Genomic DNA, 22,670 nt, shown 5'->3' on the forward strand with positions numbered 1-22,670 from the left:
ACAGAAAATTACCTTCATACAACACTGACTGTTCTTCTTGAGAAGGTTCCACAGGTGCTGTTTAATAAAAACAAGTTCTTGTTAAAAATATATGTAGTCATGAAATTGTTTAATTTTCCAACATGCTCCCAATGCTAAACTAAGTGCCATAAGTTCTTTGAAGGGGACCATTAGCAATTTTTTGATTCCACAACCATTTCAAATAGTTTAAATATAACCTCCTAATTTTTTTATACTGTTAATTGTTTTGCAAACTCTTTTCTTCATAGATGGTACAAATTAACCATTGCCCAGGTTAGGTCTAGTTATCACAAATTAATTGCTAGAGTGTGAATTAAAGTTTTACTATAAAGCAAGTAGAGTTTGAGGAGGCAAGGAATCCATTTTGTTTGGAAACTACCATTACTTCTTAGTGTTTCTCTTTTCAAAAAAGGATAAGCAAAATGGTTTAACAGAGGCTGCAGCTGATAGCACGTCACACAGAGCTCAATTTCCACAAAAGTCAGTCTAGCTAAGGTACATAAACTATGCCATACTGTAATAACACTTAGCTAGATTAAACCTTAAGAGGGCAAAACATGTCATTTGTAAAAGCTGCTGCTTGACATTAATTACACACTTTTCCCAGCATTTACAGAAATTCTTAGAACAGCCTAGACTCTTCTTCATTTCCAATTCTGTAGTTTACAAAAAATCCAGTTTCTAGAACTGAGTCTCAAATCACAAATTCAGGCTTAATATAGGAAATGAACTAGAGAGTTTCAAAACAAAACAAAAATCAAAAAACAGAGACCAAACAGAGCATTTACATATCATCTAGTTCAAGCTCTTCATTTTACACATGAATAAATAGAGCCAGGGAAATAAAGCAACTTGCTCAATACCAAACTGCTCAGTTATGGTAGAAAACATGGTCTGCCAAGGTATTATGAAAGCCAGATTCCAATCTAATTCTGCATAAACCTGATTATACACACATACGTATGCACACTGTAAAAGTAGTATTCCTCTGCTTTGATGGCCAAAAAAAAAAAAAATTAGAAGATCAAGAAGTCTGGGGCTTGCTACTCCACAAGTAAAGCCTTCTTTCAAAATCAAAGTCAATATTAAAATAACACAATAAAATAATTCAGGGGGCAGGTAGGTGGCACAGGCCCTGGAGTCAGGACAACTTGAGTTCAAATCCAGCTTCAGATACTTGACACTTACTAGCCATGTGACCCTAGGCAAATCACTTAACCCTCATTGACCCGCAAAAAAATAAAATAAAATAATTCATAGAATACTAACAAAACATTCTAGTTTGAATACTTTTTGGTGCACTATGTAATGTCAAGATCCCCAACCCAAGATCATCCCATCCCTCTTTTTACTATTAGGAGACACCCTGTTTTTCAGAGCTAAGGTCCAGCAAGCAAGCTGTGTCCTGAGCTTGGCATAACAATCCTTTGCAGCTCACCCTTTGGATGATCTCAAAACCCAGAATTGTTTCACACCAGCATCAGGTGATCCCTGAGCTTCAACAAGCACCTGTAGTACCCGTGTTCCAGTCATGAAGTCTTGCCATGAATCAAACTTGTAGCCACTGGTATAAATACTGAGATCTGTCCACTCTAAAGGTCTCCTTCCTGAGTAGACCCTGGTACATGTGTCTAGTTTTCCTTCTCCAACAGAATAAAAAGAATGCTTTGCTTATAACCACTGTTAGGTCTTTGGCTTTATTTTATTTTATTTTGTTTCTATTTTTAGAGTTAACTGTGGTTTTGATAACCTGTGTGAGTTCTCTGGGGTTTTTTTAGAGCTAACAGAGGTTGCAAAATTTGGCATTTGTTCTCAGGGTTGACAATAACAAGAGAAAAAGTCTTTGAGTACTCAGGTACTACTCCTAATTTAGCAACTGGCTAGGGACATGCACCTCACAAGGTGACACTGGGTCCTCTAAGCCTAATTCTGCCGTCCAACGAGCAGATAAGCTAAAACAAGAAAAGTTCAACACCAGAAGGCTGACCACCCAGTAATCAATTATTTGACCATTATAACCCATTAACAAAGGACAAATACAAATAATTCTCAGTCCTACATGGCTCCAAACTGCTTTTTGTAGTGACAGTGGCGTAGAAAAAGAGGCAGAGCTTTAGACCCAAATGTTAACTTATCTGGTTGATATTATAAATGTAATATCCTAGTCCACTGACCAAGATGACTTCCTACTGGAGAAAAGAGTTGTATATATCTTGACATTTTTGATATAAACAAAACCAAAAGACAAAGAATTTACAGAAAATGGAAGGATTGTTTAAGAGGCTCTCCTTGGGGAGGCTCTCAAAAGACTTACGGGAGTTGCTTTTTTCATACATGCAAAGGGAACAAGAAATATCATTTCGTAAGTCACTTATCTGGTCATCTTGAATTACAGAGTTCATGACGTTATTTCCAAAAAGGCTACCTTAAAAATAACTGGACACCAAAAAAATGATCAAAGAATATGAACAAACAGTTCTGGATGGACACAGCCAAAGATGGTGGATTAGAAGCAACCCAGTTGAACTCTCTCAACAACTTTAAAATAATGCCTCAAATCAAATTTTGGAGCAGCAGATCCAACAAAAAGTCAAATGCACAGGATGCTATCAGAAAGACCTGGAAGGACCTGCATGAGCTGATGAAAAGTAAAATGTACTGTATACAAAATAACAGCAATACTGTAAGATGATCTGCTGTGAATGACTTGGTTATTTTCAGCAATGCAATGACCCAAGACAATTCTGAGAAGGACTTATGAAAAATGCAATCTATCTACAGAGAACTGATGGTATCAGAAAACAGATTGAAGCATAATTTTTGTTAGTTCCTTTATCTGAAGTTTTGTTTTGTCTGTTTTCTTTCACAACCTGGCTAATGTGGAAATGTTTTGCTGCTCATTTATAGCTTATATTGAATTGCTTGAGTTCTTGGGGGGAGGGAGAATTTGGAATACAAAGTTTTTTAAAAATTGATGATAAAATTTGTATTTTACATGTAATTTGAGAAAATAAAATTCTAAATAAAAGGTCAAAGGGAGACATTTTTTCCACCTAAGAAAACTAGACACTAGAAGCCTGCCTGGAGTCCACAATGGTGACAGGAAGAGTAGCCAAAGCATTGACTTGGGGAACTCTCATCCCAGAAATGGTAAGGGGGATGATAAAGGACAGATTAGGAGAGCCAGCGGTAGGGGCAGCTAGGTGGCACAGAGCACCGGCCCTGGAGTCAGGAGTACCTGAGTTCAAATCCGGCCTCAGACACTCAACACTTACTAGCTGTGTGACCCTGGGCAAGTCACTTAACCCCAACTGCCTCACTAAAAAACAAACAAACAAACAAAAGAGAGCCAGCAGTTAGAAGCAAAATAAACTTTTGAGAAGGGACAGGAAAAAAAAAAGAGAGAAGAAACAGAAAAAAATGGAATGGAGGGAAATACACAGTAATCAGAACTATGAATACAAATGGGATAAACTCACTCAAAATGGAAGCAGTTATCAGAACAGATTATAAACCAGTATCCAACAATATGTTGTTTACAAGAGACATACTTGAAACAGAAAGACACGTAAAGAATTAAAATAAAGGGCTGGAGCAGAATCCAATATGCTTCAATTAAAAGTATATTTAAAAAAAGGGCAGGGGTAGCTATCATGACCTCAGACAAAAGCAAAAACACACCTAATTAAAGGGGATAATCAGGGAACTTGTTTGTCTTTCATTCTTGAAGAGGGCCATGATAATGGGAGGGGATATCATGACCAGCAGTGAATTGGATATAAGTGAAGCAGGGCTGTGCAAAGTCACCAACCTCACTCTCTCCTCCATAGCCATTTGAGTCCAATGGCAAAACATGTATGTCAGGACAACTGGAGAAGGCCCCAGATGTTTAAGGCAATTAAGTTAAGTGACTTGCCCAGAGTCACACAGCTAGTAAGTGTCTGAGGTCAGAATTGAACTCAAGTCCTACCTATCCTTCCAACTTCAAGGCCAGGGCCATATCCACCACACCACCTAACTGACCATCAGGGAAACTACATTTTACTAAAAGGTAACACAGAGGATGAAGTAATATCAAAAAATTTTACAGCAAGGTTCTCTAAGAAAGGCCTCATTTCTCAAATATAAACTGAATAAACTTTATAATAAGAGATACTCCCCAATGGATAGTCAAAAGATATAAAAAGATAGTGTTAAGAAATCAAAGCTATAATATTCTTATGAAAAAATGCTCTCACTATTGATTATAAATGGGTTAATTAAAATATTTATAGCAGTTCTTTTTGTGATGGCAAAGTACTGGAAATTGAGGGGATGCTCATCAAGTGAGGAATAGCAGAACAAGTTGTGGCATATGATTGTGATGGAGTAGTACTGTGCTATAACAAATGATGAGGGGAGTGGTTTCAGAAAAAACATGGCAAGACCTATATGAACTGACAATGTAAAGTGAAAGAGAACCAGGAAATTGTTGTGCAAAGTAACAGCAATGTTGTAATAATGATCAACTGGCTACTCTGATCAATACAAAGATCCAAGGTAATCTGAAAAGATTTGTAATGAAAAAAAAATGCTATCCACCTCGATAGAGAACTGATGAATTCTGAAAACTTAAGTATAATTTTCTCACCTTCTTTATTATTCTTGCTTAAAAAAAAAATTGACACAGTGGATAAAGCACCAGCCCTGGATTCAGGAGGACCCGAGTTCAAATCTGGCCTCAGACACTTGACACTTACTAGCTGTGTGACCCTGGGCAAGTCACCTAACCCCAATTGCCTCGCCAAAAAATAAAACAAAACAAAATAAATCATTAGTGATTTATTATTAGTAATAGAAATTCAAATCAAAACTGAGGTTTCAACTCAAACCCATAAATCTGTAGTCAAATTTGTAGACTGTAGGGAGTCAGACATACAAATGTACTGATGATGAAACTATGGAATTACTTCCTCAAATTCTAGAAGGCAATTTGATATTATGCTAAGAAATAAACTATAATATCCATATCCTTTGATATCCCACTACCAAGCATATTACCCAAAGAAGTCAAAGATAGTTCCTGCCTACACCAAAATATTTATAGTACTTCTTTTTGTTGTAACAAAGAACTGGAAACAAAGTCCATCAATTGGGAAATGATTGAAGAAACTGTGGTACATGTTGTAATAGATTATAATTACGCCATAAGAAATAATTAATATGAAGAATACAGTGAAGCCTGGGAAGATATATTGAAATGATGCTAAGTGAAATAAGCAGAACCAAGGTACATGCTAACAACATAAGTGGAAAGAAAAAAAAACTGAACATCTTATAATAATAACAATCAAAGTTTTCCCCAAAATACATATGAAAATGAACCTCCCTCTTCTTTGCAGATATGGGGAATAATGAATGCTGGAAATTGTATATGCCACTGAATTTGATTACTGTATTGGTTTACCTAAACTACCCATTTCTCTTCTTTTTAGAGAGAACTATTTCAGGGCAGCTAGATGGCGCAGTGGATAGAACACCGCCCATGGATTCAGGAGGACCCGAGTTCAAATCCAGCCTCAGACATTTAGCGCTTACTAGCTGTGTGACCCTGGGCAAGTCACTTAACCCCAATTGCCTCACCAAAAAAAAAAAAAAGTCCTTTAGAGGGAACTATTTGGAAATAAAAATGAAACAAATGGAAAACAATACAAAATTTTAATTAGTTGTACCTTATACACCAGCATCTATTGTAGAGTATAAAAAGGCTAACCAAAAAAAAATGCTCTCTAAGATCCTCCATATTAAATCAATACATACTTTAATGGGCAGTGACTTCAATGCAAATGCAGGCTTTAAATGAGAATGGCAAAAAATGGAGAAAATATGGTTCAGAAATAAGGAATGGTATCATGACCTAAATAAATACTTCAAGAATCAAAAGACCTGGCATGACATGCTGACTAAGCACAAAATAACAGCACAGGAGGCAGTTAGGTGGCACAGTGGATAAAGGCACTGGCCTTGGATTCAGGAGGACCTGAGTTCAAAGCCGACCTCAGACAGTTAACGCCCATTGCCTGTCCAAAAAAACCCAAAACAAACAAACAAAAAAAACCCACCACAGCACAAATTAAATTGGTTCTCTTTTTTAAAGGACAAGAAATAACTAATTTTGTTCTGGATACAATCATACATAAACATATATTACATAGATTCATATAAGTACATGTAGTCTCCCTCAAAAGAATTTTGCTCCTTGAGAGTAAAGACTACTTCATTTTTTAATTTGTATCCTTAGTGTCTAACAGGGCCTGGAACATAAAGTAGGAACTTAATAAATGTTAAGAGACTAATGTGGGAATTAGTTCCAAATTAGTTGTTTGTATACACTCAAGACTACTGACATGTTAGAGAAAACATCAAAATTAATACAAAGCGAAAAGAAAAAGAAAAAAGCAATTAAAGGAACTTCAACCTATATAAACAAGTTACTTTTGCCAAAAAATTGGAAAATGGATGGAATTGACACCAATGAAAACTTAATACTGAAATTTAACTAATATAAACTTACTGCCAAAAGAAAAGACCAAAATAGTCTAAAAGGGGCAGCTAGGTGGCGCAGTGGATAAAGCACCGGCCCTGGATTCAGGAGTACCTGAGTTTAAATCCGGCCTCAGACACTTGACACTTACTAGCTTTGTGACCTTGGGCAAGTCACTTAAGCCTCACTGCCCTGCCAAAAAAAAGTCTAAAAATCCCAGCCAGAAAACATCTGATCTACTTGCCAAGCTGAAGTATGCAGCAGCCAATGTAAGTAACAATCTTGTTTATAAACTCTTAAAGAATGATGGAGATTGTGAGCAGTATCTCCTGATAATACAGTTTGCCACAATGGAGGGATAAAGTTTAAAGACAGGCAAAAGTCCCAGGGTTCTTAACCAAGGATCCACGAGTGTATTTTTTTTCAATTGTGATAACTATTTCAATATAATTAGTTTCCATTATAATCTGATACATTTTACTTTAAAACATTTTGAAATGGGGTTCATGGGTTTCATTTGACTGCAAAAAGAGTTATTAAGGATAGAGTACTAATTTAATATCTGGATATTAGGTGCTGCTCAGAAGCAATTGAAATACCAATTATTGCTTCACTCTCAGATACTTCCCACTGTATTAGAATTAAATACAGAAGGGGCAGCTAGATGGTGCAGTGGATAAAGCACCAGCCCTGGAGTCAGGAGGACCTGAGTTCAAATCCAGTCTCAGACTCTTGACACTTACTAGCCATGTGACCCTGGGCAAGTCACTTGACCCTCACTGCCCCGCCCCCCCCAAAGAATTAAGAATTAAATTCAAACCGCTACAATAGGGTGTTCAAGAGGTAAAGATGGGGAAGAGGAGGATGTAATATGACCATCTGCATAAAGACTACATCATTCAGAGTCTTCTGATAATCAGTATGGATACCAGCTAAATGTCTTATTTATATTGTGAACATGGATACTGGGTTGAGCACAGGGGTAGGCAGCACTACTCTTTCTATGTGGCTAAAAACCTTTTGTTTACTCTTATAAACTTAAGGACTAAACATGTTTCTGTTATCTCTACTAAGCAAGCTATTTAAAAAAAAAAAAAGCAACAAGGGGCAGCTAGGAGGCATGGTGGATAAAGCACCACCCCTGGATTCAGGAAGATCTGAGTTCAAATCCAGCCTCAGACACTTGACACTTACTAGCTGTGTGACCCATGGCAAGTCACATAACCCCCATTGCCCTGCAAAAACAAAAACAAAGCAACAGTGACAAACGAGGCTATAATACTAAATAAATCACAAGGTGAAATAAACCCAGTAACTAATTTTGCCATTAATGTAACCTTCATTAATAGATGTGAACTCCTCAATGGGAATTACAGTTGAATGCAATGAGTTTCTTCCAGTGAAGTAAGGATTAAGGAGTAAATGGCAGGTACTTTGTACCAAAGGAAGGACAGGAGGCAAAAAGAGCAGTATGGGGTAGAAGTGAATAAAGCAATTTAGAGTTTTGTGGAGCACTGAGATATTGGATTTGCTCAGGATCACTCAGGCACATATATGTCAGAGACATGAATCCAAGCCTTCTTGTTCCTCTTTCTGAAGCACACTTATTTATCCCCCATGACACACTGCTTCTCAAGGAACAAAGAGGCTGAAAAACCCAACTAGACAAGTTTGCAAATTTTTTTTCCCATTTGATCCTTGCAACAATTCTATGAATTGGCCACTCCAATTATTAAGCATATTTTACCAGATAAGGAAAACTGAATCTCAGAAGCACCTGAACCCACCAGGTTTTCCTGACTAAAAAGTTTGTCATTTTATTCACCAAACCAATTATCTAATAATGCAATCTACAATGAAAAAGCAAATACAACTGCACAATGTAAACAATAAGAAAAGATAAAGAAACTAGATGTTAGATTGCTAACACATTAAAAGTTACTAAATTCACTAAAAAACCAAACCAAAACAAAACAAAAAACTTTGGGGGCAGCTAGGTGGCGCAGTGGATAGAGCACTGGCCCTGGATTCAGGAGAACCTGAGTTCAAATAGCTGTGTGACCCTGAGCAAGTCACTTAACCCCAATTGCCTCACTAAAACAAAAGTTACTATCTTCTCTGTTCATCAATGAAAACAAACATACAGTAGAATACTAAAATCTCATTCCTAAGAAATAAATATTGAAGCCTAATATTCTTACAAGTTAAAAGATATTATCCAAAAATCTTTTAACTACTGTTTTAAAGGACAGCTACATGCCACAGTGGATAAAGCACTAGCCTTGGAATCAGGAAGACCAGAGTTCAAATCTGGCCTCAGACACTCACTGTATGACCCTGGACAAGTTACTTAACCCTATCTACCTCAGTTTCTTCATCTATAAAATGAGGTAGAAAAGGAAATGGCAAACCACTACTCTATCTTTGCCAAGAAAACCCCAAATGGTGTCATGAAGAGTCAGATCCAATTGAACAACAAGTGCTTTAAATAAGCCACTGGCTGGTAAATATCTTGTTAGAAAGATGTTTCTCATAATGTTATTTGCAATGAGATTAAAATTTTAAATATTAAGCAGAAAGTATGAATTATGGGGTGGAAATTATTTCAAAGAGTTTTGATAATGAATACTACTTGGGCAGAGTTTTAGTTTGGATATGCCAATTCAATTTACTCATCAAAAAACAGTCAAGCCATTACAGTGTCCATTATGTATGCCAGGCACAGTTCTAAGAGTTAGTGATAAAAAAGGGACATGATAGCTCCTGCTTTAAAGGAGCTCATAACCTAATGGGGAGACACCATGCAAAAAATTATGTCCAAACAAAATATAAACTGGATAAACTGGAGATAATCTTAGAGGGAAAGTACTAGCATTAAAGGACATAGTACTTAAACGGTTTCTTGTAGAAGGTAGGATTTTAGCTCAGCCTTGAAAGAAACCATTGAAGCCAGGAGGTGGAGGGGAGGGAAAGAATGCCATATATAGGGGATAGCCAATGAAAATGTCCAGGGTTGGGAGCTGGAGTGTTACATGAGAAAAGCAAGAAGTGCAGTGTCACTGGATGGGAGAGTACATGTTATTGGTGCTCTTTTTTCTAAATTATATCCAACTTTTCCTGACCATTTCCTCCTCTAGCAAACAGGATTAAGTGACTTGCCCAGGGTCATATAGCTAATCTGAGGCAAGGTTTGACCTCAGGAAGATCAGTCTTTCTGACTTCTGACCCAGCACTACACCCATGGAGTACATGGAAGGGAATAAATTGTAAGGCTGTAAAAGCAAGAAGGAGCCAGGTTATGAAGGACTTTAAACACCAAATAGAGGACTGCATATTTGACCCTAGAGAAAACATTGAGCCATTGGAATAGGAGAGGTCAGTCAATGTCATTGGATGGCAGAGTATGTGGGGTCAAGTGCTTCAAACTAAAAGCAAAAAAATATAACTTCCTGATTTCTAACCAACTTAATTTTGAGAAAACACACACACCCCCCACGACCTTTCGTTTGTCCAAATACATATTTGTGCTTTTATTATCTAAAGTTCTTTATCTGGGTCAAATAGAACATGTGTGGGGTGGCTAGGTGGCGCAGTGGATAAAGCACAGGCTCTGGATTCAGGAGTATAGATCCGACCTCAGACACTTGACACTTACTAGCTGTGTGACCCTGGGCAAGTCACTTGACCCCAATTGCCCCACAAAAAAAAAAAAGAACACGTGTTTTTAAAAATGACAACAGAAAGCTGGATGGCATTTCAAATCCTTGGAATACTGAGGACATGCCTCAGGACTTAGCCATTTTGGGATATGGATGTTTAACCAATATTCAGGTTATGTCACAAAACAATTGCATGTTAAGTGTCTGAAGATTTAGTTCTGAACCACTATAAATTCTTTGTGGACTATAAGACTGTTTCGACACTACTATGACCAAAATAATTTTCCAGGTTTCAGTGACAGAAGAATTTAAAAAGCCTATTTTTTCAATAACATTTAAACAATTAAACTGCTGAACTTCATGACATCATGCATTCAAGGAATTTATAAGGAACTCTACTTCCTACAATGTAGGCAACGAACCCTTTATTTCCTACTACACTTTGTCCATAATCTCTGCTGTGTTAAAATCTATTGTGACTCTAGCATCCTAATCATTTAAAGAACAAAAAAGGATGATATATATCCCCCCCATACTCTTAATCTCTTTTTATTAACAGGATGGAAGAGCATCATAGAAAACTTGGTAAGTCAGCTCATCAATGGAACTAGAATTTAAAAGTTGAATTACAAAAGAAATAAACTTAGTACTAACTTTGCCTGGCTGAACAGTCTTTAAGCAAAGGCTGAATGACCACTTTCTGCTATGCTGTAAGGGGGGGATGGGAAAATCTTATTTGATTAACTGGCCATTCCTATCTGAGATTCTGTGAAATTTTTCCTTGACAATGCAAACTCCATAAAATTTCAAATTTCTCTTAGATGTAAACCCAAGAAACTTGAAACTAATCCCCCCCTGGGCAATTGGGTTCAAGTGACTTGCCCAGGGTCACACAGCCTGTAAGTGTCAAGTGTCTGAGGCCATATTTGAACTCAGATCCTCCTGAATCCAGGGCCTGTACTTTATCCACTGCGCCACCCAGTTGCCCCCCAAAAATTTAAAAATAAAACACTTCGCTTTCCAAGCATAAAGTATATTGGGGAAAGGGGAAATCAATCAATGAAAATCTGCAAAGATTTGCCCTTTAAAAAATTTAAAATTTGTGCCTCCTCAGAACCTAGCATAATTCTACACAGTAAGCACTCAATACAGACTTATATCATTCTTGTAAAGTGACTCAAAAGACGTTCATTGCTTCTAGACCTTTTGGCTAAGATCAAGTGTGAAGACTTAGGTTCAAACCCCTGCTGCTGAACTCTAGGGTCCCCTTTTCAGCCCTAAAAGCCTAAGATTTACATTTTATAAAACACTAGTATGATACATCCTCAGGACCAACCTAGGGCTCAATTAGACATCAGTCCCTAATCTTTTTTTTTTTTTTAGTGAGGCAATGGGGTTAAGGACTTGTGCCCAGGGTCACACAGCTAGTAAGTGTTAAGTGTCTGAGGCCGGATATGAACTCAGGTACTCCTGACTCCAGGGCCGGTGCTCTATCCACTGCGCCACCTAGCTGCCCAGTCCCTAATCTTTAAAAGAAAAAGGAGTCTATAAAGAATCTTGAAACTTAGGCGCAAGTCAAATACCTTTGGTAAGCTCTCTTAATTCAATGGTTTTCCAAAAAGACAAATCCTTTAATTCATGTTAACCTAGAGATGGCTGGCAATATAGTATGGGCATCGAAGTCATTCAAATATTTGCTAAGCCAAGAGGTAAAATACCCAGGGCACTTTCAAGAGGTATCTCCAAAATTAATTTTATTCATAAAATACTTTGCAAAAACATGTAACAATCAAAAGGTTCCGTGGCTGTGCACATACAAAATGATGCCAATGATTTATCTACTTTATAACCCTCTCCAAAGCTACTGTAGTAAGTTACAGTTTCTTTTTAGAGAATGAAATCATTTCTCCTATAACATATAGCAACTTGATACAAATGGATTTCTTGTTCATAATTGTCTACATATACTGTACCACCTTGTGAAGGTTTTATCTCTTTAATAACAGAACTAAGGTTTGAAGGCAAATCAATATAAGTTACTGTATGGAATTATCTGTGCTTAATTAAATTAATTCATGAGAACAATGATTCCAAAAGCAGCTAAAAGCCTCTACTAAGTGCCAACTACATGCAAAAACAATGTCCACAGACAAGGCTTTTTTAAACCTTTTCCACTTTCAAGCTCTTTTCACTGGACAAATTTTTTTATGATTCCAGATATATAAGCATATAAAATAGGTATCAAATAAAACATTTGGTCTTTTTATGATTTTGATACACTGCATATTCAAAATATTAATAAACTAATCAAACATTTACTGTCAAATTTTTAGTGATCCCTCACATTCAGGAGTCCAGGTGGGTGCTGACCCACAGTTTAAGAAGCTTTGTCCTAAGGCACTGGGGATAAAATGGGGGGAGGGGAGGGAGTGAGGTAAGAAAAAATAGTCCAGGTTAGGAATTTTATAAATTACATTTCTTGGAACAATGGTTGTCTTACAAAATGTAGGTTAGGATTACATTTTTAAGAAGTCCTATGCTAGTAGTCTCCAAAAATATCACATGTGGCCATTTTAATGTAAAAAACAGCTTATAATTTGCTCTATTTTGTTGTGAAAATGTCCTCAAGCCTCTCTATTCCTGAAGGGAAATATTCAATTCATCATTTATGGCTTCCTATCATATATTAAACCCAGGTGTTCCAAGACCAAATTAGTTTGGGAAATGAAAACCAGTTAAGCTCTAAGACATGGAAAAAAGACAACTGAAGCTCAGTTACCTAAGGTACGTAAGTCCAATTCTAGAACATGAAATAGGTAACTGCAAATAGCAAGTAGTCTATAACAACTGCCATTACTTTATGTAAAATAAAGAGCATTAAACCTTTTACAAGGTAATAGTGAAGCAACAGAGCTACTTGTGATTTACAAGAAGAGAGATGATATGATATGATTACTCAGTTTAGATTCAAAAAAGAATTTTCTTTCCATTATGGGAAGAGAAGACATATTACAATGTCAACTTTTTAATGGCTTACACCAATACCAAGTGAGGAAAGGTTTTATACAAAGAGAATGGAATACTTAGTTTCTTAATCAAGCTATATTCCTTAAATTTCAAGCATTTGGAACTGGCCAGCTTCTGAAAAGTCTCAAACTCTTTCGTATACCTATCTAGACTTTGCAAACCAGTCATTTATATCTCACTCCGTTAAGAGATTAAGAATCATCTCTAATTCCTAGTCACTTAAATACTACATAATGAATTTTTTTAAAATAACACTTCTTTTTGAAAAACTGCATTCTTTCTCACTTTCTTGTTAAAGTTCAAATTCAGCTGTTCGCATAAAGTTTCAGAACCTGTTGGCAAGACACTTGCTTTGACCCACAAGTTGTAGGCATATTCTTAGACAGCCTTTTGGGGTACCTTTTTGCTCATCTACCCAATTCTTTATTGGTTAGTAATTGTTATGCAAGCTCTAAAGCACACTTCAATGTGCACTTAATCTAGCTCCCAAACCCATTCCCATCTGTTAGAACTAGATAACTTGACACTTACTAAAATATATAATTAAATCTGCAAAAAAAAATATTTATTAGGAAGGTGTCATTGATAGGTCCATGACCTCTCATGGAATTAGGAAGAACATGATGTTATGGGGGAAAAGCACCTGAATCAAAACCAAAGTAATAGTGTAAAGTAGCATGCGATCACTCCATTAAGTTAACCAATTTCAGGCAGTCCTGAATAGTATTTATTGTCAAATTTGATGGAAAAGACCTTCCCAAAAAAGAAAACTTCAGCTTTGATAATTACTAAGCATGAGACTATAGACAAGTCATTTTTCTTATTCTGAGCCTGTTTTGTCAAGTGTAAAATGAAGTTATTCTTATATTGTGAGATATTTCAAACTATTATAAAATGTGAGCAAATCATAAAAATGCAAGAGTGTATACAGACTATCCTAATGGCATAAAATTTGCCTTCATACTCCCTTATTATGTAGTTAACTGTCATTCTAGTTTGTTTCCTCACACCAAAGATTTCATTTCTAAAGCGAGCCCAGTAGAAACTAATATAAATGAACCAGCTCCAGAAAGACGATTGAGACAGTTTGTAGGAATTTGAGAAATAAGTTAAAATCTCCTGATACTTTAAATAAATTGTAAAATCTCTTATCTTCAACTAACCAGTCTTGCCAATGTTGAATATTAAGATTCTTTCTCTCATCATATAGGAAATGACAGTAGAAAACCTGAAAAGTCAGCAATAGAAGTAAAAATGTCAACCATTCCTCTAATTACCTAACTACAGCATTACAGATATAAAGTGTTTAAAACACTCTATAGCATTAACATTTTCAAAGACACAAGAAAAATAGAAAGAAATTTGAAAATTCACTTCAAGTCAGAACAGTGCTTACTAACAAAAATGGCAATCTTTCTAAGAAAACAGGTACAATCTCACATTTGGTATACCACTGGTCATGAAACCTGAATCAATCCTGGCTCATAAAGATGTCCTACACCAAAGCAATAAAACTTATGTCACAAGCAACAGTTAATATTTAAAGGACACACTTCTTTAATAATCTACAAAAAAAGTGACAGTTACCAATCGCTATGGCACTATTAAGCAGTCTTGCTTAAATTAAGTACTTTGGGGGGTAGCTAAGTGGCACAGTAGATAAAGCACTAGCCCTGGATTCAGGAGGACCTGAGTTCAAATGTGGCCTCAAACACTAGACTCTTACTAGCTGTGTGACCCTGGGCAAGTCACTTAACCCTCATTGTCCTGCAAAAAACCCCCAAAAAACCCAACTAAATAAAAAAGAGTTAAGTATTTTTGGGGAATATGCCTCATAGTTAGGATTGGTTAAGTGTTTGATGGGTTAAAATAAAATGTTACTAATAAATTTTTTTTTTAATTATGGTAAAGACCTATATAACACACTTAGACCAACAAATCTGGAGACCTTGTCAATCAATCATAGCTCCCTGGGCAGGGGCAGCTAGGTGGTGCAGTGGATAGAGCACCGGCCCTGGAGTCAGGAGGACCTGAGTTCAAATCCAGTCTCAGACACTTAACACTTACTAGCTGTGTGACCCTGGGCAAGTCACTTAACCCCAATTGCCTCACACAAAAAAAAAATAGCTCCCTGGGCTTTCACATCTATAGATAGTATCTTTAAAAAAAAATCAAAATATCCCAAACTGAGCATATGTTCTTTCTCCAAAAACCTGCTCTTCCTTATTTCATCATCTGTGTTAGTCCCACCAGTCAGTCTTCATGTTTGAATCCTTGGTGTTTTAATCTTTAACTTTTCTCCCCATTTCAGCTCCTAAATTCTACCTGTATAAGCTCTTCTATTTCCACTGTCATGAAATTACCTGCCCAGAGTACTACAATAGCCTCCCACCAGCTCTGGCAGCATATTTAGAGCTGGAAAGGCTTCAGAGGCTATCTAGGACAATCCCTTTATTTTACAATTGAGGAAACCAAGGCACAGAGAGGACAAGTAACTTGCTCAAGGTCACAAAGAAGGTAACTGACATCAGAATCTAGGTCCTCCGATTTCAAATCCAGTGTTCTTTCCACTTCCCTTTCTTTGGTCCTCCTTTACACTACTACCAATTTCTCTTATCAATAGAGCTGATGATCTCACTCCTCAGCTCAAAACCTCTCAGTGACTCCCTAAGTCAAATTCCTTTGTCTGAGATGAAAGGCTGTCAATAATTTGAGGCATCATACCCTTCTCTTATACCACTTCCCCATCCGCATATTCCCACAAACTGGACTTGTATTATAAATAGCCTGTATTTTTGTGTTTCTGTGATCCAATGCCTAGAATTTTCTCTCTACCTATTAAACTCTTACATATCCTTTAAAGCTCAACTTAATTGGCACCTCCACAAGGAGGCCTTCTACAAAAAAATAATAAAAATTAATTTCTACTTTTTGACTTTACATAGTTCTATTTCCCTTGTGAGAGTTGGAATTCTGCACTGTAGTTACTGATGTCATATTCCCCTATTACATTATAAACTTCATAACAAAAAGGGTTGTTTCTTGTATCCTCTTTCCTCCTTCCAAGGCCTATAGTGCTATGCTCACAGTGGATACCCCGTCCAATAAATATTTACTGAATTGAACCCTATACCTCAAACTCCTCCCCCCCCCTTTTTTTGGTGGGGCAATGGGGGTTAAGTGACTTGCCCAGGGTCACACAGCTAGTATGTGTCAAGTGTCTGAGGCCGGATTTGAACTCAGGTACTCCTGAATCCAGGGCCAGTGCTTTATCCACTACGCCACCTAGCTGCCCCTAAAACTCCTCCCTTCTTGAAGTTATTAGATCATTAATTTTGAATTAAAAGGGACATTAGTAACCATCTGGTCCAACACCCTCATTTCTGAGTTACAGAGATTAAATGACTTACTAAGATCACACAGGGAATAAAGTGGCAAGGCTGAGATTCAAACCAAGGTCCTCGGACGTCCAATTTCCGCCATACCACCATACTTATTTCAAGCATTGGTGTTTTCACCACACCTGTGTTGTTAGCAACTCTTTTACAGTTTGGCAGACAGTCTTCATGAGTTTTCATGGCTGAAAATAATTATCACCAGGTTGTCAATCTGCTGGTAATGAGTCCCTTCAAACTTATCTATAATGGTTCTTTTTCAAGATAGACATAGTCCTTTACTGGTCCTATATGAAAATCCTTTACACCTCCAGTAAGTTTTGTCTAAACGAGCTCTGCTAACAGCCTTGGAAAACCAGGGTCACATCCACACCACAATGAAGCACTGAAGTACAACTTAAAGGGGAAATAGACTTACATATTTTGCCCACAAATATGCCAACATATTTTAACAAACCATTTCAAAGCAGTAAAGTCTCCCTCATAAAACTCTAATGAGATAAAAAGGAACTATTTTAAAAATCAGTTACTGTTTATGAGGGTGGAAGTTTAATATCATATAGCCCACATTAAGTTTTACAAACATGGTCAGCAAAAGAAATGAAAAAATGTCCTGTTATCCTAGAATGTGTACAATTTTTAAAAAGTTGGTATTGCTTATCCATATCTTGGAATGTGATGTGGAATTCAGGAACACTACTTATACTGTGAAAGATATCACAGGACAGGATTATGCCTAGAAATGGTTCAACTTCAAACTGAAAATTTTAAAAGCTACTGTAAAGTGGGTTACAGGAAAAAACAAATTAACCAAATCTACAAGCTAACATTTCTTGGTTAAAAAACGGATGAAATCATATCATAAAACTACATCATTAAAAAAAGAGACTTGCTATTATCATACATATGTAATATATACTTATGTAAGTGTGTATACACACACACACACACACACACACACACACAGCTTCTTATATATACAGAGAAATTCAGAACCTGATCTGTTCCCCAATGAACACTGGGTAAGATAAGGCCCAAAACTAGGGACTAGGGGACATATGAAGATTATTTTAAAGGCATAAAAATACACTTATGACAGAATAGTGCTGAAATCACTAATTTGTTTACATATACATCCTCACATACATACACATCTTTGTATCCCTAGCACTTAGCAGTGTTTGGCACATAGTAAATGCTTAAATTGATAGATTTACTGACTGATTTAGAAGTACAACTACCAGATAACAAGGAATATCAAAAAAGTGCCTTAAATACAAGAGTATGTCTGCTCTGGGTAAGCTCAAATCAGAATAAAGCAAAATCATGAGCACAGTACTAAGCACAATTATAGGTACTCATATATGTACTGAATTTATCCCTGAATTCTCCTGCAAAGAGAAACGGGTGTGGGGTTTGCTTTTGTTTTTTGTCTTCAGTTTTATGACTCAGGGTGACAAAAAAGGTCCACTGATTTTGAAAAGGTACAAAATGAATCTCTTCATCTAAATCAGGGATAAATAAAACTTAAAAGAAATTCCATAATAACCATTCTGATCTACTCCTAAAATGTTACAAACTCTATTTTAATTCATTTTTCTAAGTAGAAATACTATTGTCATATTACAAACAAAAACACAATGCCCCTCACCACCACCCCCTAAGGGCTTAACTTCCTTTTTTTCCCTTCACAGTATTTTTCCAACTTCTCAGACTAAATTTCAACTTTGTGTGTTGGTGCAATCCCTCTCTTCTACCAGATAGAACAAAGAACACCCTGTAATAAGCTACTTGTCATGGGCAGTAAAATAAAACATGCTCTGCAGCAGGACTTAAAACTTTTTCCACTCGCAACTCCTTTACACCTGAGAAGTTTTTACACAACCCCGGGTAGACAGATATATAAAATAAGTATACATAGCCTTTTGCTGTCGCCAAATTTTACACGACCCCCACAGTTATGTGACCCCATATGGGGCCTCGACCCACAGTTTAAGAAGCTCTATTATGAAAAACTTTCTCCAAACCTTACCTCCTAGTAGTTTAAGTGGCTGCCAGCATTGGTGAATAGCTTCATTTATTCCATTAATTCTCAATGCTGATTCTCTAGTCATGGGACTGGGTTTGGGTGGTTGAAGGGACAGGACAGGGGACCTGGGACCTGTGATTTCAATGGTATTGAAAAGTTCCTCTACCTATGCAGATCTGAACCTACTCTGGCAGAATAAGAATCCTGAAAGGTTGTGACTTGCCCAGGATCACAAAAGCCAGTATGTGTCAGAGGCTGGACAAGAACCTATGCCAGTGAGGCTGCCCCTCAGCTCTGAAAGGTGGATTGTAAATTGTGAAACAAAAGTCAGTTGTTCTTAATAACTGAGTTAAGGTAGGGTAGGCTAAAAAAAAAAATGACAAAACCACTATAAACACTTAGGATGAATTCCGGAGAATAAAAAAGGTACTTACTAGCAAAATATCAGCTTGCTCACTAGCTCTCCTCTCTCTTGCCATTTATCTGCCTATCTACAACCAAAAAAGCCCCCCCCCCAAAACAACAAAAAACCTTTTCCTATGCTTGTTTAGTATTTTATGTTTAGAATTTTTAAAAATTAACATTAAATTTTACAATTTCCTATCTCCTTCAGTTTCCAAGCATTTTAGTTTACCAAACAAAGAAAAGGTGGCACTCAGGAACCTCACTCAGGACTACTTCAATAGACACCTTTTGTGAACTACAAGAGCCTAAGACCTAAGAGTTGCTTGTAGTTATAGAAATTTTCTAAAGAGAGAGGCATGGAGGAAGTCCCCATTATTGAATTCAGAGTATCTGTAAAGCACTCCACAAATCTGAAACACTATAAATGCTTGAAACCAACAAAACATCTTTTAAAATCCTAAAATCAGTCAAGACTCCTTATCTGAATCCTCAGCACCTAGCATAATAGCAGCACATGGGAAGACCTTAAAAAATGCTTCCTGACAGAGTCCTGATGCTTTTACTTATACAGCATTTAGTAAAATGTTTGCCCACCCTGCCCCACACCTCCCCCTCCCCACCTTGGCACCAAGATGAAAAATGTTTAGACTTATCAATTCACTGGTATAGGGAAATCTCTATGAGGTAACTGTAGCTACCAATGCAGATTTGCAACTATTCAGCGATTTAGAGTCAAGAATTATTTGTCCACAGTGACACAGGCAGTATAATCAGAGATGAAACCTGAAACCAGATCTTCTGGATTCCTATCTACTAGGTCCTAGTCCTTCACATGTGGTAACAGTATTGCTTGGATCCATAAGGTCACAGTACTCAATAAAAAATACTATGGGGGGGGGGGGAAAGAGTAGATAGGTAATTTTCAGTAGTGACCATATTCTGTTTATATTATTAGTCGTCCCATGCAGTAGAAAAAAAAAAGGGGGCTGGTTTAATAATTCGGAAAACTGCTCAGGCCTTAGCATCACTTTTTCTCTTTGTTTCTTTTTTGTTGTTGTTGATTTAAATAGTACATTTAAGAAGTACATAGGTTAGCTGAAACGTCTCTAGGAAAGGGTGATCAGGATAGAAAGGGGATTGGAGACCATGCTGTGTAGGACCTAGCCCTGTTTTCACTAACCAACTATGTGATTCGGACAAGTCATCTCTACCCTCTGGGATTCAGTATCCTTTACTGAGGTTTCCAGTTGAATTATCTCAATTTCTTTCTAGCTCTAGAATTCTACCATCTATGATGTTTTCCTGTGTAAAACTAAGCATGAAGTAATGCGTCTTAAGTTGTTCTTCATAAGGACAATCAATTCATATTACACTGATTGCCGTATAAAATAAGCCGTTACAGAGGAATTCAAAGGCAACAGCACAAGGGAAAAAACACTAGCTTCTTCTAGTTACATCTGTTTGAGCCCAAGCTTCCTATCTGCAAAACGAAGGCATAGATGATCTCCATAGTCCTTCCAAGTTTAAAATTCTAGAGAAAGTGATTTAGCTTGATAGACTGGGACTTAGTTATGACAAGACTGACTAGAAAATTACCAGGGGTCTTAAATTCAAGACTTCTAACTCAAGAGACAAAACTAGCATACCTATAAAAGCTGAAAGCCCACCCACAAAAGTCCCAAGTCTAATCCCCTGAAACCTACAAATATGTCTATCAAACTGATCTTAGACCTATGATGTCCCACATGTAACTTCATTAACACTGACAAAACAGTTTTAGAGTTTAAAAAAGGAGTCTAGGAAAATAACATGATTATTTTGATGAAAACTGTGAATATATTTTGGGTGGGATAAGGGTTTTTTAAGCAATTACTAAGAAAATTATCACCAGGTATAAAATGTCAGCAGTTTCCAATATTCTGATAGTCTAATACAATGTATAGAAGCAGCTACATTAACTTTAGAGAACCCTAGATTGGGTAGAGATATTAAAGGACAGTACAACCTCAATTCACATACGAAAAACTAAAGCCAGAGAGATTAATGCCACTTGTAAGAATATGACATCCAAAAGAGCTCAAGAGATTAGGTCCCAAATTTCTAAGGATCAGAAGCACCATATGGGCTATTGGGGGAGGGGTTAGAAGGTAGAGAAGGCACAGGAAGGAAGAAAGACTACAGAGAAGTTTTAAAAATTAGTTATTTGAAGTTATAAAAGAAGCTAGGCATGATATCATACTAAATAGTAATTAACTATCATACAAAATTTCCTATCCTAACGCACATAAACCCTGATCTTTGGGCTCACTTTTACATTCTAATTCTAGGACTCTATATAGAGATCAATTTGCTTAGATATTTGGAAGGCCTATACCTAAACTTAAATTAGCATCAGTCAACCACTTCCCCTGAATCATATACTTACAGATTTTAAGAGGTTTCATACAGTTCCCAAGTGTCAACCCTGAATCCTAAATTCAATTTCTGATGAAACAATGCTGACAATAAAGTGGAATTTAATATCCTATGAAGGTGAATTACACTTTGCTCAAAAGAAACCCCCTCTACTGGCTGTTATGGGGTAATACTGAAGGTATTCCTGAAAGGGGGAGAAGGGGAAGAGTCAAACCAGCTATACTGGTTATAGGGGAAAATCACAGCTATTCATCCAAGACAAGACCAAGAAGACAAACATCTTTTAAAGAGGTTGGCTAAGGTGCAGATTTACAAACGTTTCCAATACCTTTTCTGGCACCTAAGTGTTGGAGACAACCTATACTTAAATTTCACCTTATGTCTCAATTTCATAGCTTTTTAAACATAAAAAATATGCTAGATTCCTCCTGTATCCTTTCCTCACTGCAAATGACTACAATATATTCAGGTTTTTTTTCCCCCTTTGAAAGATTCACTCTGGGCTGTACTTAAAAATGCTTGACCCTACTATTTGGGTCCTTTCATAACTGATTGTCTGGCTCTGAATAGTATAAAACATGTACAGTTCTATAACAAAAGATGGTGGACCTCAATTTAGGAAATACTAATCCATTAAGTATCTATTCTTTCCCTAAAAGAGATACTCTCCTAACAGCATTAACAATTACAACATTTCATGGATATAATTGGCAAGGTATAGGGCACCAAACACTTTCAGTAGAAAATATGGCTTTTTTTTTAAGTTGTATCTCCTGAACTCTGGGATATTCTTAAATTATGAAGAAATCCCTATATTGCAAAATTCCTAACCTGTACTAGAAATAGAAAAGGATTAAAAGTTAAATTGCAGAGAGAGGAAGACAGACAAGGAAGACATCTCTCATTTGCTCAAAAGGAAATTCGTAGGATGAATGCCTCTAGACCCTAGCCTTTTTAGTGGGTCTCCACCCCATATGGGGGTAGAGTAACTGAATGTGTTGCAACAGTAAAAGGTTATGTATACCTATTTTATATACCTATATACCTGAGGTCCCTGCCCTTGACAACTACTTTTGTAACAGCTCTTTTGACTATTAGAATAGCAGGGATAGGCCAAGTCTGGCCTGAGTTTTGGAAGTGATACTTGTGGTTCTTAAGACGGGTAGGATGGGCTAATAAAGTAAATGGTTTGGCAG

The 22,670-nt window shown here is 36.8% G+C and overlaps 1 protein-coding gene across 2 annotated transcripts in view; it reads right to left on the minus strand.

The window, feature by feature from the left end:
- GSPT1 (G1 to S phase transition 1) overlaps positions 1–22,670 on the minus strand; it is a 47,552-nt gene that overhangs the window by 22,105 nt on the left and 2,777 nt on the right. For both annotated transcript variants that reach the window (XM_043981309.1, XM_043981305.1), the window contains exon 2: positions 13–57. In XM_043981309.1, coding sequence (XP_043837244.1) covers positions 13–57 — 45 coding nt within the window. The remainder of the gene's footprint in view (positions 1–12; positions 58–22,670) is intronic.

Source organism: Dromiciops gliroides, chromosome 1 (assembly GCF_019393635.1).
Source record: "Dromiciops gliroides isolate mDroGli1 chromosome 1, mDroGli1.pri, whole genome shotgun sequence".
Lineage (NCBI taxonomy): Eukaryota > Metazoa > Chordata > Mammalia > Microbiotheria > Microbiotheriidae > Dromiciops > Dromiciops gliroides.